The sequence below is a fragment of the Postia placenta genome, assembly GCF_002117355.1.
Source record: "Postia placenta MAD-698-R-SB12 unplaced genomic scaffold POSPLAscaffold_11, whole genome shotgun sequence".
Lineage (NCBI taxonomy): Eukaryota > Fungi > Basidiomycota > Agaricomycetes > Polyporales > Adustoporiaceae > Rhodonia > Rhodonia placenta.
Genome location: NW_020169842.1, coordinates 654,008 through 669,418, shown reverse-complemented (window position 1 = coordinate 669,418; position 15,411 = coordinate 654,008). Strand labels below are relative to the sequence as shown.

At 56.9% G+C, this 15,411-nt stretch overlaps 6 protein-coding genes across 6 annotated transcripts; 3 read left to right on the top strand and 3 right to left on the bottom strand.

Moving 5' to 3' along the window:
- Window positions 1-979: 979 nt before the first annotated feature.
- On the bottom strand, window positions 980-4,829 carry POSPLADRAFT_1070895 (hypothetical protein; the record flags this gene model as incomplete). Its single annotated transcript, XM_024482415.1, has 8 exons — window positions 4,213-4,829; window positions 3,564-4,164; window positions 3,335-3,512; window positions 3,172-3,280; window positions 1,597-3,114; window positions 1,511-1,571; window positions 1,282-1,298; window positions 980-1,102 (listed from the first exon to the last, which is right to left on the bottom strand). Exons 1-8 carry the CDS (start codon window positions 4,372-4,374, stop codon window positions 980-982), a joined length of 2,769 nt encoding a protein of 922 aa, XP_024336626.1. The 5' UTR covers window positions 4,375-4,829.
- A 1,782-nt stretch (window positions 4,830-6,611) lies between these two features.
- POSPLADRAFT_1035359 (hypothetical protein) lies at window positions 6,612-6,947 on the top strand (the record flags this gene model as incomplete). Its single annotated transcript, XM_024477075.1, has 1 exon — window positions 6,612-6,947. One exon carries the CDS (start codon window positions 6,612-6,614, stop codon window positions 6,945-6,947), a length of 336 nt encoding a protein of 111 aa, XP_024336625.1.
- A 1,510-nt stretch (window positions 6,948-8,457) lies between these two features.
- On the top strand, window positions 8,458-9,129 carry POSPLADRAFT_1183540 (hypothetical protein; the record flags this gene model as incomplete). The annotated part of the gene is made up of 4 exons (XM_024489011.1): window positions 8,458-8,693; window positions 8,741-8,839; window positions 8,892-8,978; window positions 9,029-9,129. The coding sequence occupies exons 1-4, from the start codon at window positions 8,510-8,512 to the stop codon at window positions 9,127-9,129; spliced, it is 471 nt and encodes a 156-aa protein (XP_024336624.1). The 5' UTR covers window positions 8,458-8,509.
- A 422-nt stretch (window positions 9,130-9,551) lies between these two features.
- Window positions 9,552-10,292, bottom strand: POSPLADRAFT_1048298 (hypothetical protein; the record flags this gene model as incomplete). The annotated part of the gene is made up of 4 exons (XM_024479485.1): window positions 9,552-9,679; window positions 9,734-9,820; window positions 9,870-10,004; window positions 10,058-10,292. The coding sequence occupies 4 exons, from the start codon at window positions 10,290-10,292 to the stop codon at window positions 9,552-9,554; spliced, it is 585 nt and encodes a 194-aa protein (XP_024336623.1).
- Window positions 10,293-10,571: 279 nt separating this feature from the next.
- On the top strand, window positions 10,572-10,886 carry POSPLADRAFT_1149692 (hypothetical protein; the record flags this gene model as incomplete). Its single annotated transcript, XM_024486337.1, has 1 exon — window positions 10,572-10,886. A coding segment is annotated over one exon (315 nt), but the record flags the coding sequence as incomplete, so codon positions are not given.
- Window positions 10,887-13,370: 2,484 nt separating this feature from the next.
- On the bottom strand, window positions 13,371-14,111 carry POSPLADRAFT_1149671 (hypothetical protein; the record flags this gene model as incomplete). The annotated part of the gene is made up of 4 exons (XM_024486334.1): window positions 13,371-13,600; window positions 13,658-13,748; window positions 13,807-13,943; window positions 13,994-14,111. 4 exons carry the CDS (start codon window positions 14,109-14,111, stop codon window positions 13,371-13,373), a joined length of 576 nt encoding a protein of 191 aa, XP_024336621.1.
- Between the last annotated feature and the right edge of the window lie 1,300 nt (window positions 14,112-15,411).

Below are 15,411 nucleotides of genomic sequence, written 5' to 3'. Positions count from 1 at the left end.
GTTGGAGTCTCGTTTATACTCGCCATGTAAGGCTCGAGAAAAAGAATTCTGAGCAGACCAGACAAGCAGGGATTGGAGAAAATGGCCCACCTTGAAATCTGGATGCTACATACTATAGGTTGTGACACCGCATCAAAGGGGTAACTACTTAGTACTACAGCGAGGCCACAGATGCACCATATGCGTGGTTGAGCTCCACGTCTGACAATGCAGCGATATATATCGCACCCGTACGCCCCATTTTTCGAATGAAGCTGGTGCTAGAAATCGTGTATATATCGCGGATTTAGTTCAGTGGGGCATTTCGCACTTCGTAGATACTGAACGCCACTGATCGTCACCTTACGTAAGCCGCCGTTTGTGTAATACGCCACCGTTGTGCCAAGTTGCACCTTAGCGCTCAGCACTCGTGTATTTTATTTCGAATGCTGCGGCCTGAGGCGGTGTTTTTGTTCGTGGCTTACAGCGCGAACCCCGAAGCCCGTCATTTCAGCAGTCGACTCATAGTCGCTGTTTTGGGCCGTATAAATCCATGCTATCCTTGCGACGGGCTTGTAGTACAGAGAACAGACGAGCAGCGGCGTGCGTCAGACCACGAGCCCTAGACCAGCACTGGGCATCGCCGCAGTGACTCCAAAGCTCCTCGGACATCCAGGGAGTTCTTAGACACCCGAGGCTCAATCATTTGTATGTGCACATGTGACAGTGTACAAAATACCCCGGAGCAACTGGAAGTTCGGGGGTTTTCCAACTGCGCCCGCTGCAAGTGTGTTACGCTACTGCTCTACTAGTAATACTAAGTACATATGGATCTACATCTACAGGAGGGGAATGTGAGTAGATGGGTGGACGAGCTGGCAGCATAGTTCGCGGCGTCGTCAGCACCTGCAGTGGTGACAGCCATAATGAGGATGTGCGCAGCGCGCTCATGGGACTCGATAAGAAACTCGAGGTCCCCAAGACGATCAATACCGTTGAGCTACTCTGCGACGGCACGGACGACGTGCGGGAAGGGGTTGTAATAGTGCGTGGCCGAGATGTCGACATTCTGTATCTGGGACGGCGCCGCCGGGTGAAGCGTCGCCACGTGTATCACCATAAGCTTCATTCACAAGCTCGAGTATGTACGCAACAAGTATACTACTAGCACCTGTTGCCACTTCTCGCGAAAATAAAAGACAAAAAGAATACCAGAAAACTACTGCAAGTCTACTACAAAGAACGTGCGTCGCGAGAGGTGGAAAAAATATACCCGCGACACAACGGGGCACAAGTACATACCGACAAGCGGCAGAGAGCTACAACAAGTGGGGCCCGCGGCGGGGCAAGTGGTCATCATGTGTAGACGGGACACGCGGAGGAATGGGGAGGGGGAGGGGAGGAATGGCGAACAGCGGGAGAATTACGGAAGGATCTGGGGACAATACACAACAGCAACAGCAACGGAAAGCGTAACGTATACGACAACAAGAGTCAATGCAAGGAGCGACAAGAAATAACAACAACACACCGACGACACTGATACCGAATCGCATTGACGTCTTCGCCAGGAAATCACCAATCACGACCACCTACGACATATCATTGATACGGCACCGGCGCGCCCGTCAGCCCGCCAACCACCAGCGCAGCGATCACGAAAGCGATCATCGAACTCCGCACCACGATCTCCCACTGCGCACGCGTCACCACCGGGTTCAGCACCGGCGTCAGCGGCACCGCGAACGCAGGCACGGCCTGCACGGCCTTGAATCGTTGGCGCCACGAGATCTTGCGCGCGGTCGCCGTCTTCAGCTCCCTCGGCTTCTCGTCCACAACCTCCTTCGTGGTAATTTGCTTCCCCGGCGTCTCCATCTTCTCGTTCTCTGCCTTCTCCGGATACAACGCCGCGAGCATCGTCGTCGTCGTTGACATGCTCCCGGGTGCGAGCGTGCTTGTCGGGGACACAGCTGGGAATGTGAATGAGCCCGCCTTCACCGGAGAGCCCGCCAGCGTCGCGGTCGGGGACGACGCAATTGGGCTGCGCGGGGCGGGGGACGAAGCCACACCCCACCCGATACCCCACCCTTCCTTCTCACACTTCTCCTTCTCCTTCTCCATGTGGGTTTTCACGACGTTCTGTGGGCTGCACTTGCTCTGCCACACGCTCAGCATCTTGCGGGGATTGATCAGATCTTTTCGCGACAATGTTACCGCATGCGGGGCTTCTGGGACTTTCTCGCCGTGCTGCGAGGACCACGTCGAGGTCGGGCTCTGTACGCTACGGTGCCGTCCTGGGTTTGCGAAGCGTGGTCTTCTCGGTGGGAGCGCATCAAAATCGAACGGGTCTACCGGCTGCCGTGCTGCCGCTGCCCGGCCCGTCTGCGCCTCCAGGTCGCCCTCCTTCTCACGCGCGATGTCTTCGTACGAAAATGGGTGAATAAATGCCGCTGTCGCGTTCAGCTCGTCTTCGTCACTAGCAACATAGTCGGGCCATAGCGGTGCGCCGAACCCCCGTGGGCCCTGGAAAGCCGCAGTCGCAGGGCCCTCTGGTGACGGGTGCTCGTCGTAGTACGCGTCCGAAATCTCAATCTGGGGCGCGTCGTCCGACTCACAGTCCGACTCTTCATAGCCGCTGTCATGCGCGCACTCGTCGTCCTCGTCGTCGGTATACTCCGCATCAGAGATCGATGCGAGAGTGGAAGCACGGGAGACGGCACGCTCGGCAGAGCGAGGGCGGCGCGGTCCGCGCGTGAGTGCGCGTTGAGGTGGACGGACGCCGCTCTCCTCGGACCAACGTGAGATAGGCGATGGGGTGATAAGGTGCAGCTTTGGAGGGCCGGCCTCTATTCTCTCGCTGACGTCCGTGATACCGACGAAGGTAATGGATTGCGGGCGAGCGACAGCCATCGGCGGGCTGATTTCCGGAATCGAGCGGCGTTGCGTGCGGCGGAAGGGATTGAGCTGGGTGAACGGAGGCGCACCGGGGGCCATAGGTGCAGATCTCGGCTGGAAGAGCGATGCGACGGACGTCGACGGCGACGGGTGCGGCTGAGGCGCCGAGATTGGCGGACGTACCAGCTCAAACGAGCGGAGCTGGCGCAAGTCGCCAAACACGTAGATCATCATGCATACCTGTGCACACCGTCAGACCGGTTGAGATCTGCAGCTAGCGTCAATCGGATTACGTACCCCATACATCGCAGAGATGAAGATCGTCAGCCCGAGCCACACTCCGGGAAGTGCGGCCAGTCTCCACCATCGCGAACCACCCGTCACGAAGTTGACAATGAGCGGGACACTAGTCAAATTGAGATCAGATCAAGCAATATATCACGTCAACAGATGCAGTCACCTTCCGACGAGGCTAATAAACATGCCGCCGGCACTGCCGCAGACCGCGCGTGGCGTGCCGACATTATTGTACGTCGCGAGGACGAAGCGGTCGAGACTTTGCTGGAGCATCTCGCGCACGATTTCCCCGAGCTCCCCGAACACAGCCGGGTCTGGCGGAAGGGGCGCGTTGGCCATCTCTGCCGGCAGCGTTCAGCGACCCACGTCGACGAGAAGTAGAGCCCACTCACCACGCTCGAAGCCGGCAAAGTCGTAGCCATATGGTGATCCGTAAGCAAACGTCGTCCCACTCCACGCCGTGTGCGCGTGTTCGCTTGCCGTGCCATCCTGGCCTTCCGTAAGACTGCACGCGCTCTTGGATCCTGACGGTGTGTGGAACGGCGCGAGCACCTCGCTCGGGACGTCCAGCTCAAAGGGGCCGTTGGGCGTCAGGAACGTGCGCTTGGCGCGCATATACGAGTACATCAGCTCGGGGCTCGCCTGAGGGAGCGCGGACGTAGTGCGGTACTCGCGGCGCGGGTTGGCGCCGTATGTTGAGTTGCGGGAGAGCTTCGTGCAGCGCACCCAGTCCGAGTAGCGCTGCGTGTAGTCACGCAGCCAGAGGATGAAGTAGCTGCGGGAAGTCAGCCAGAGCCCACGCGGCGCAACGAACACGGCGCACAGATTCTCGGCAGCCTGCTCGACGAAGAGCAGCCATTCCTCAAAGTCCTTGAGGCCGAGCGGCGGCAGGTGTTTGCGGTCGAGGATGTCGTCCAGGCGCACCTCGAAGCGCGGCACGATGCTGAGCGAGAACAGCTTGCCGCGCACGGAGGGCGGGTGCGCGAGGCGGTACTGCACGCATCGTCAGAAGGAGGCGCATATAGCGGACGGGGCACGCACGGGCAGGGAGCGGAGGCCCTTGCAGTTGAGCGCTACGGTCTTCGGTTGCGATTGAACAGGCGCGGGCTGGGGCGCGGGCACGCCGGGGGCCAGCGGGGTGGACACGAGGACGGGCTTGGGCGCCGCCGCCGACGACGACGACGAGGATGCGGCGGGAGACATGGCGGGCGGCCTTGGGCAGCGGGACTAGCGAGAAGGAGGGAGGAGGTAGTCGAGAGACAGAGGGCATGGGCACGCGAATATGAGGGCCGAGGGACACGATAATCCGAACGGGAAGACGCGACATACGGCGTGACGAGCGATGGCAGCGAAGGTTGCTTTTCTTGCAGGGAAGGCTGCCTGCCTACTTCTTCGGGTGTCCCGTGCTCCCCCTGCCTGTCACCCCCTGCAATTGTCTGGCGTCACGTCCGCCGTGTCTGCCCCCGTCACGCAGATCGCCATGGGTCTTGCCTTCCAATATCGCACGCCAGGACGCGGCCTTTCCCCGGGTGCGCCTTCTTCTAGCAGGCCAGGCTGCTTAGTGCCCCTTCAAAGAAGCTCCCGGACCATCCCCGGCGTGTTGTGAAATGAACGATAACCGCTGCGATAGAGCATGCCCCTGCGCGCGCTGGCCAGGCGCCGCTCTGATAGAGCGAAGATGAATGATCGAAACTCGCACGGCAGATTGATTTCGCCTGGGTGTCACGTACAGATCACATCCCGCCAATATTTGGCTCTGCTTGTTCCCGCCCACCCCGCACCCATTCTGGCCTCCCGCGGCATTGGTCCAGTATGTTTCAAAATCTTTTCATGCAGCCCTGGTGGCTATGGAGCCCTCGTCAAATAACCTCGCCCCATTCTCTTCGTCCCCTTACAACAACTCTAGGCGGCCGCCCGTGACACCGCTGACATGGCGCCCGCCGTCGCGTTCGGGGCAGAAATTCACAGTTCGCCCCTCCGTGCGTCCGACGTCCCCACTCTGCACCTCATGCACGCACTCCACACGATTCATGCGCGCCACTGATACACTTCAATCGGCGCTTCCTGGAGCATCCGGAAGGCGTACGCCCCCCTTGACCGAATGCGATCAGATGCAGATGCCATCGGGGCCGCCGCAGGCACCGCCGTCAGCACTTGGCTTGCGTGCCGTCGCCCGGTGTCTAAATGCTTAGTTCACATCGGGCAGTCCCCTCTCTGCCCGTGTAAGTATGCCCAGATCACCCGCTGTCATAATGCGCCACTGTTCGGTCGGCGCGGCGCCTGACGTCAAGGTTGTATACGGCCGACAGGCCTTCTTGGGCAAATTGACGCGAAGCCCTCTATTGATTCCTCTCCCCCAAGGCCTCGCCGTGCGGCACCGGGGCCACTCCTATCGTTGTTCCGAGGCGGAGATGTCGAAGGCCTGTTCTTCTTGCCTTCGCATCACTCATGATTTATGCGCATCAAACTCTGTGTGTCGGCGCGCCGCCCCCTCGCGTACGAGAGCTCCTGCGCCATGGAAGCCCGAACATACAGCAGATCTCCGGGACCATTGATGATCGGCCTGGTACGCGGCCTTGCTCATCGCGCTGCCACGACGAGCGGGTGCATCCCGCCATCAATGCCAGGGTTCGTTAATTCGTTCAGGTGTGATGCAGAGACTTCTTGTGTCCTGGTGCATTTCCAGAAGGCCTCTAACTCTTGCGACGCCTCAAATTCAAGCCTCCTGTTCACTTGGGTGCGTGCACGAGGCATACTACTCCGAGTAGCCGGCTTGGTCAGCGGCTGTCAGATTCATTGCGGCGGCGCGACAGCGGTGTGTTTAGAAGCCTTCCTCCGACGCGTCTTCTCGTGGTTCTACGCGTTCTTGCCCGTGCCTCTCTGCGGATCGTGCCAGCGAAGAGACTGCGTGATGGTGCAGGGTGTGTACTTCGTCATCCGTCCTTTCTTTGTAGAGCTTTGTCAGGGACACAGCTTGCATCATGCTCGAGACGGAACACAAGCGACGACATGCTAGACGCTCAGCTGCTTCGCTCTTCCTTTGGCTGCAGGTGTGCTGGTACGTCGTGCATCTATCTACATGCCTGCCGCCCGTCGCCATCGCCGCCGCACGAGGAATCGAGCTGCGGCACCGGTGCCGTGCAGAGGCTTGCTCCGGGTCGTGCCCGAAGCCCGCTGCCTTCCCGCTCAGGCTGCACGGGCGGCCTCGCGAATCCCCGCCACCCCGCCCGACCGACACTCGTACTGAGTGCTGAGTATCGATCGCTGATCCTGCGATCTGGACGAGCTGAGTCGCCGGTGCGTGCAGAGAGTTCTCGAGAAGAGTGTGCGATGCATTGATATTTGATGCCCGGTGGGTGCGTCTGTGGCCTGCTCGGTTATGCCGAAACGATGGCTGCACGCCGCCTCTGACGTCCTCTGCGCTGAGCTGGATAGGAAAGATGGCGGTTGTCAAGGTCGTCCAGGACCCTGCCGTTCCCCGTGATGACACTTACAGGAGGTCTACCATCCACACAAGGCCTGGTGAACCGGCGAACTCGGTCTCTAAGCCTACTCCGCGTGAGAAACAGGTTGCGGCCAGACCGGTCACGAAGAGCAAACTTCTTGGTCTCGGTGGTCCTGGCGGTGGTTCTTCAAAGCTGAGCGGACGGCCAGCTGCTGCGGCCAAACCTATGCTAACTTTTCGGCCTCTACCTGGCGGCTCTCAGTTTGCTGCACAGCCTAGGATCGTACCGCAACCTGTTGCAGCTGCAGCTGCGTCTCATATCCATAACTAGTCGACCAGAATTACGAGCATATTCCACACCGCATGGACACTCTTTCTGGAAATTCTTACTCCCAGCTTTCGGTCTAGACACATCGCCTTAGCTTGGCTTTCGTTCGGAGCCAAGTGGGTGGAGCTCCGTATGAACGGAGCAGGAGTCGGGTCAAAAAATCCCCCATGGCAATCCCCATGAGTTAGAATGAATGATACGAGAAATGTTGTCGGTTCTGATTTTCATCGTCCCAAATGGCGTGTAGTTGAGATTTCGAGACCGGAGGTCGGTCTGAGTGATATATATTCAGCCGAGGCAGCGCCGATCAGGAGTCCTATGCATATTAATGAGAGGATACCTGTGTTTCATTGAAGCCTAGGGACTACGTGAGAGGTTGTTGAGTCTCATTCGGTAATCGATATACTCTATTTCAAGTGCAGTCGTGCTCAACATATCAGCCCTTTCTCGTCATTCTATTGCATGGATAGACGCATTGTCGACATACACAATGGCGCCTCACAAAAGGCGTCTGCATAGCATGACTGTGGAAACGAATGCTCAGATGGAGGATCCCTCGAGGGACCAAGTCGCCAGACATTCTTATCCGTGAGATATACGAGCCCGCTGTGCGCGGAATCTGCTGCTTCATATCAAAGACTTTGATGAAGTAGTAGACATGCGGCACTGGGAGAGCTGCCACAGGTCTCCGAGCTGGTGTAGCATTGTCGGTGCGCTCTCGTTCGGCTACACCCGATGCTTGAGTCTTTCATCAGTAGGTGCGTTCAAAGTTGCCGCCCAAATCTTGCTGGAAAAGAAGCGACATTTGAGCGACCAAAAGCAGCGAGCAGAATCTGAGCCCTCCTCGAACAGCGCCAAGTAAGCAACCTTTAGATCGACGTGGGACACGGCTAGATCGCAAGCGCTCGCAGATTCTGGCTTAGGCTGTCACGCTTGCATGGTTCGCCACAATGATTGGCTGGTCAGCCCTTCGCGAGCCGAGAACGTGATCAGATCATGGCTTCATCACGCTTAGTCATCTGCGACGCTTTCAGCGACTTTCAGCCACATTTGGGCGCTCAAAAGCAGCGAAAAATCGCTTCTCTTCCAACGAGATTTAAGCGGTAATGTTGAATGCACCTAGTAATTAGTGTTGTTGGAAGAAGTCTGCCACTCTGCCAGGTATTTTTGTCCACCAAGCAATTGCCATGGCAGATGGCAGAACAGATTTCGGAGGGTGGCAGAAGGTGGCAGATGTACTTCCCAATATGGTAAGTACGCGCTATAGCCCCTACCTGGACCTTATTCTGGGGTTAAACTAGCCGTTTTTGGAGACATTATTGCTGCAAAACTGCGAAGGTCTGTGGCCAAATACCATCGCCACGTTCATGATTGAGTGTAAACCCCGCCTGAAATCTGCCATATTCTGCCAGGGGTGGCAATTGCCGTTCTGCCGGCAGTTGGCAGAATTCGGCCTCCAGGATTTCTGCCCACAACACATTTTTTCTTTTCTTCACACCCAAATACCTGTCAACGCTCTATCTGACTGTCTGAACACGCTGAGTTAACGCCTGGTCCAGCTCACTATGTCGATCAACAGATTTTTGGCCTCGTTTACTCGAATCCCGAAGGAGTTGTTTCGTCTGAACAATGGCCCAGCTGTCCGTCTCCGTGCCATGGAAGGTCCCCTTCGACCGCAGCGCAGCTTCGACCTCCTAACGGAAAAGGGCAAGGTTAAGCCGAAGGCCCTTGATCCGCCTACATACGAATGTGAGTAACGCTATCGTTGCGAGATGATTAATAGCTAAATGTCCCAGGGCCCAACGGTGCCTCCATGCGCCCAAATTCCCCAGCACAGCAGAACCTCGTCCGCACATTCAGGGGATCAACAATATATGTCTACGCTGTCCCTACAGGTTCGTCAGGCACGATTAAACAAGAACAACAAGTGATACTGAAGCGAGACAGGAACTGAACTTCCGGAAGATCTCATTCTGGTCCATGAGTTTGGGGATCATTATTCACTGCAGGCAAGGAAGGAGATGTCAATAGATGGTGAGACTGCTACTCTAGGACTGATATATGAAGATTGTTGATGTTCCTAGAACTGAACGCCAAGATTACCGACTTCCTTGACAAAAAGGCACAATGTTTCACGAAGGAAGAATGGCTGCAGCGATATCCCGCAGCGACCGAGTCCGCATGAAGAATCGGATGCTATAGAAGCAGGACATCGCGAAAGGAATGATATATGATGGATCGTGTCTAGCGATGCTACGCAGCATGCCCGTTCGCTCACGTAGTCTCTTATAGACTGTGTCTCCCCTGGAATGCAGCTTCACTTTTGGCCTATTATGCTTTGCTTGTGTGATGAATCGACGATAGAATAAGCTTCTTCCCGAGGAATCCCCAGGCTCCTAAAACCAGCCACTCTATAGCGTTCGTCTTTCTCTTATTCGGCTATTTTGATGGCTCACATACTCTACTACTTTCGGATAAATCATGTGATTTCATTTTTGGTATATAACACTAAATGGTTGGCCTCTCGTATGTAGCAGCGAAGAATGCTATAGTGGGGCTGGTTTTAGGAGCCTGAGGAGTCCCGGGCTGACGGGGACCAGTCGTCTACTACTCATTCATCCATTCCGCTGAATTATCAAAAGATGCTTCGTGGTAGGGATTCTTCTCGAGCCACTTGTCCGGATCAAGCATGATACCATTTTTAATGTAGAACTCGGTAAGAGTCTTGTTCAGGGCTGTAGAGCGAAGTTAGCTGATTTGCAAGTTTGGCGATAACGGCTTGAGCGTACCAGTTAATGGCATTGGATGCGATGGCTGAAGTGAAAAGCGAGAATCTCTTTCTCGGTGAAGCAAAAGCGTATCCGGTAGCTCAGTTCCTGCATGTAGTTATGTAACCGATTCCGTCTCAATAGTAGCTGGACGAACCTTTATGGATACATAAGAGATGAGGATTCTCTGCCGGCTTGCCATCATCTAACCCTTCAAGATAGTAATCGTACGACCTTCGGGTCACTTCTTGCATGAAGTGTGTATTTGGCATGAAAAGAGCCCCGTTGGAGACTAGTGTAACCTCTTAGTGGCAGTTCAACGTGGAATGTGTATTCGTAGCATACCATCCAAAGTTATTTTGGGATGGACTAATCCATCTGCCTGAACTTCGACACTGTCCTCAGGATCCCATTCATCCTCGCCGAGGCTTTTGTCAAACAATTTCGATTCGCGATATACCTGGAAGCGATACAGAGTTGCCGGAAAGACAGAGTGCACGGATACGCTTGAGAATCTTCGATGATTCGAAGAGCGCCGGATGATACCAGGTCCAATCACGCGCTGGAGACTCGAAAACATTGTCTGTGCTGGAATCGAGAACTAGGTACCAGTAAGCAGATAGATGTAATGTCGCCACTTAACCAGACCTCAAGGCAGGGCAACTGCGGAACAGGGGGCCAGCTGGAATGAGATTAGAAAGCGTTACTGCTAGTTGCAAAATGATGCGGAAAACGCGATTTATTTTATGCAGAGCCCGGAAACGCCAGAGGATCGGAAAGGGGGAAATCGGAAGCGCAGTCACGTGGCTGTCAGGATCTAACCTACGCACCCCCGCACTCGCGCCCGCACCTGCCACCAGGCAACACGCTCCTCATGCTCGCCGCGTACAGCGGGCACCCCGCGCTCGTCACGGGCCTCCTCGCGCGCGGCGCGGACCCGGACCGCGCGAACGACACGGGCCAGACGCCGCTCGCGGGCGCCGTCTTCAAGGGCGAGGACGCCGTCGTGCGCGCGCTCCTCGCCGCCGGCGCGGACCCCCGCGCGGGTACCCCGTCCGCGATCCACACCGTGCGCATCTTCAAGAAGGCGGACCTCCTCGCGCTTTTGGGCGCGACGGGCGCGGATCTGCGCGACGCGCTGCCCGCGATGCCGGGCCCGCCGGGGCGCGCGTAGGGTGTGTGCTGTGGCGAGGGCGGCGGCAGAGTGCGAGGAGGTGCAGGGCAGGGCAGGAGGTCCGTGTATGATTAGAGTCCAACATGTACAGTATCGCCGTGACGTATGTGCACACATCTGCACGCTATGCACGTACTGGATGCCTTCCCGCAGGATCTGGATGGTCTGCAGATGCAAACCGGACGTTGAAGCGGGCGTCGGGGGCAAAGCTCGCTTAGGCATTTGCCGATCACCGCCGTCAGCACTTTGCTTGCGTGCCGTCGTCCGGTGTCTAAATGCTTAGTTCACATCGGGCAGCCCTCTCTCCGCCCGTGTATGCCCAGATCACCCACTGTCACAATGCGCCACTGTTCGGTCGGCGTGGCGCCTGACGTCAAGGGCGTATATGGCCGACAGGCCTTCTTGGGCAAATTGACGCGAAGCCCTTTATTGACTCCCCTTTCCCAAGATTTCGCCGTGCGGAATCGGGGCCACTCCTATCGTTGTTCCGAGGCGGAGACGTCGAAAGCCTGTTCTTCTTACCTTCGCATCACTCATGAACTGTGCGCATCAAAATATGCGTGTCGGCGCGCCGCCCCTTCGCGTACGAGGGCCCCTCCGCCATGGAAGCCCGAATACACAGCAGATCTCCGGACCATTGATGACCGGCCTGATATACGGTCTTGCTCATTGCGCTGCCACAACGAGCGGGTGCATCCCGCCATCAACTTCCAGATGCGCCCGGGTTCGTTAATTCGTTCAGGCGCAGAGACTTCCTGGGCGCTGGTGCATTTCCAGAAAGCCTTAGCCGTTCGTTAATTCTGGCGATGCCTCAAGCTCAGGCCTCCTGTTCACTTGGGTGCGTACACGAGGCATACATGCATAATACTCCGAGTGGCCGGCAATACGCATTGGTCAGCGGCTGTCAGATTCATTGCGGCGGCGCGACAGCGGTGTGTTTAGAAGCCGTCCTCCGACGCGTCTTCTCGTGGTTCTACGCGTTCTTGCCCGTGCCTCTGCGGATCGCGCCAGCGAAGAGACTGCGTGATGGTGCATGCAGGGTGCATATTCCGCCATCCGTCCTTTCTGTGCAGAGCTTTGTCAGGAACACATCTTGCATCATGCACACCGAGCTTGAGATGGAGCACAAGTGACGACATGCCAGACGCTCAGCTGCTCCGCTCTTCCCGTGGCTGCAGGTGCGCCGGTGCGCTGTGCAGCCATGTACATGATCTGCTCTCGGAGACTCGCCGGAGATGGCACATCCGGCTTCTCGTCTGCCCGCCCGCCGCCATCGCCGCCGCACGAGGAATCGAGCTGCGGCACCGGTGCCGTGCAGAGGCTTGCTCCGGGTCGTGCTCGAAGCCCACTGTCGTCCCGCTCAGGCTGCACGGGCGGCCTCGCGAATCCCCGCCACCCCGATTCTGCGCGGTTCTCCCGCCCGACCGACACTCGTACTGAGTATAGATCGATGATCCTGCGATCTGGACGAGCTGAGTCGCCGGTGCGTGCAGAGAGTTCTCGAGAAGTGTGTGCGATGCATTGATATTTGATGCCCGGAGGGTGCGTCTGGCCTACTCGGTTATGCCGAAACGATGGCTGCACGCCGCCTCTGACGTCCTCCGCGCTGGGATTTGCGCCAACACTGGGCGGAAACGATTGCACTGGTCTTGTTGCATGATAGCTAGCTCTGACCAATAGGACCACGTCAAACACTACCGCAACATCATTCCCATATTTTAGCTGGCGGCGCGAGATGCTCACTATGCGCCGCCGGGCGCTGTAATAAATGTCAGATAGCTTCATTAAGCTCTCAAATTTAACCGCCACCGCAACTTCCAGATGGTAGCATGTCTTCGCGGTCGACGCCACAGATCCCGAAACGCTTCTCGTGCGTCGTCTGGAGGAGCCGCAGCGTACCCTGTTTGATCCCCGGTACAGGACAGGATCGCAGACCATGGCCGACACGGGCACCTCCGGTAGATATCCTGGCAGTGGATTTGCCTGCCATCGCATCCGCCCTCGGATCCGCCTCCGCGGCGCGTAGATGTCTCTGATAGAGACGAGAAACGATCTCACGTGAGGATCATAACCTAGGGTCTAGAGATGGGGGCAGATTCCACGGCGCGGGTTATGGGTTATATGGTCTATCTATGAGATGGTTTAATGTTTTCACTCTGCTTCTTCCAGAGCATAATCCATATTGGCCGCAGCTTGTTCCTCTCGTCGATATCACAAACACGGCTGAGCTTGGCACCTGAGTAATAGCACTTCACGCACTGAACAGTGTAAACGCATTTTTGTGTCTCACCATTGGGCTATTCTCTCGCATTGATGGCGATCACAGCAGCACGGTGAGCTTGTCGTATTCTGTCTGAGATTGCACCTCGCTCAATATTTCAAACAACATAGCGCTGTGCCATCCCTGTCGGTCGGTCTCTTCACTTGGCATCATTACCCTCCCGGCTGCTGATCTACTCGTAATCCAAGTTTGTCTGCTGTGGTCTACGGCGCCTCTACGAGATCAACCTCGTTCCCGAAGCGCAGCAACCGATCAAACGGAACGTGCAACTCGTGCTCGTTGCTCCATTCGACGACCTTGTCGACGTCCCTGCACTTGTGCCAGGTGTTGAAGTCGGGATGGGGGTGCCGGTAGCCCTCGACCCAGTCGTAGGTCACGAGTCCGACGTCCGCGGTGCAAAGGACGACCTGCCGCAACATCTCGATGCAGTGATCTGTGGGTGTGCGTCAGCATCCCGCCGCCCGCTCCGCTCGTGAAGACAGCGCGCTACCTAGGTGGGTCCGATAAGCCTCGGGGCCGGCCAGGATCGACACGTCGTCCGCCGCGTAGTGCTCGAAGTAAGTCCGCTTCCGCAGCATGTTCTGCAGTGCGTGTGTCAGTCGCGCTGAACGGGGCTGCAGGACCATGCCGGACTTATACGAGACAGTGCAGCTGATGGGTCACTTCGAGCGTCGCCAGGTAGCCACCGCCGTCTTCGTCGAGGAATTTGACGAGCGAAGGCCGCGCTTCTTTGCCTATCTTGCGCAAGACGTCCCCCGTGATCCTGAACGGCCTCACTGCGAGCGCTCAGGGGCGGAAGGCACACTGACTCGGGGGAAACCCTCACTGTCTGCTGCGATCCTCTTCCAGGCGGCATCGAGCTCGGGGCTGGGGGTGCCGCGAAACTCGGAGGGCCATGTGAGGGTGCCATTGAACTTGACGTTGTGGTATTCCACGGCGTCCATCGCAGGAGCTGTGGTGTATTGTGACTATCTCCCTGTATGACATGCAATGCAGAGGCTTACAGTACACTGCCAGCTTCCTCGCACATCGGGTGTCGTTGAGTCGGACCGACAGCAGGAACAGCGAGACCGAGACGAAAATAAGGACGCCGTGGGCTATCCATGGGATCGCTCGACGGAAGGTTTTCCAGTCAGAGAGGAGCCTTGTAGATGTGGAAGACCTGTCTTTGAGGAGCAGGCCGTCGGTCGACCCGTCCGCGTCATGTCTGGCTGGCGAGTACTCAAAGCGAGGGTCTGACATGGGGTCTGACATGGCAAGAGAGTCGGTCGTGGCTTGCTCCGCGTGAGCCGTTCTGTTCAGAGTGCCCAAGGTGAGAGCACTTGAATCAGCGTATGACACACTTCACATCTGATGCCCGAGGGTCAAAGGACCCGTGTGCGCTTGCAACGGGCCAGACGTACGGAACCTCTCGCAGCAGCAGATACCGGGAACGATGCAAATGCAGGCAGACGGGATCCTTTGGCGCGACCTTGACCCACGCGCCGGAGCCCCAGACGTCGCAGCGCTTTCTTCCCCGAAGATAATACGATTGAGCCCAGTTCTCAATCCTTTGGTTAAGACTGCAGCTCTACGAGATGTGTAGACGGGCGTCGCAAATCGAGGTCGAGAGAACAAATTCCTGACTGTCAGCCACAAACGCGTTTGTGGCCGGGCCATACGGCCAACTTCGGCGATTCACACAGATTCCGCACGTATTTCAGCGAATCAGGTGTGGAGTACCACCATCAATTCTGCCAGCGCCCGTTGGCAACGTAGTAGTAGATCTTCCGCCGTCTCCTGAAGGAGATCGAGCCCACTCACATTAACAAGGCACCCGTGCGAAGCCTTGTCCAATGGATATACTGTACGGGATCGCGAAACGGAGGCGTTCAATGGTAAAATCGCAGGTGTTCCGCGCGGGATCCTTCCCGTTCAATATCAAATCCGGTATGTCGAATTAACTCCCCATTTTCCAGCTGATACTTGAAAACGTGAAAATGAGCTCAACACAGGTGACGATAACAGCGCACGATGCTGCTCTTACACAGCGAACATACTCAGTGTGCTTGGAGATGATCGCTGCGTGTTGAGGAAATGCTTCTCACCAAAGAAAGTGGTAGTGAGATCCGGCACGTTGCCGGGTCTGCTGCCCCTGGGGATCGTCCGCCCGCCACTTTATTTGAAGTGAATATACAAAACATTTGCCAGTTGGACTTGCGTTGTGTAACGCTCGAACAACGCCCGACGAACCGGGGTCATTTG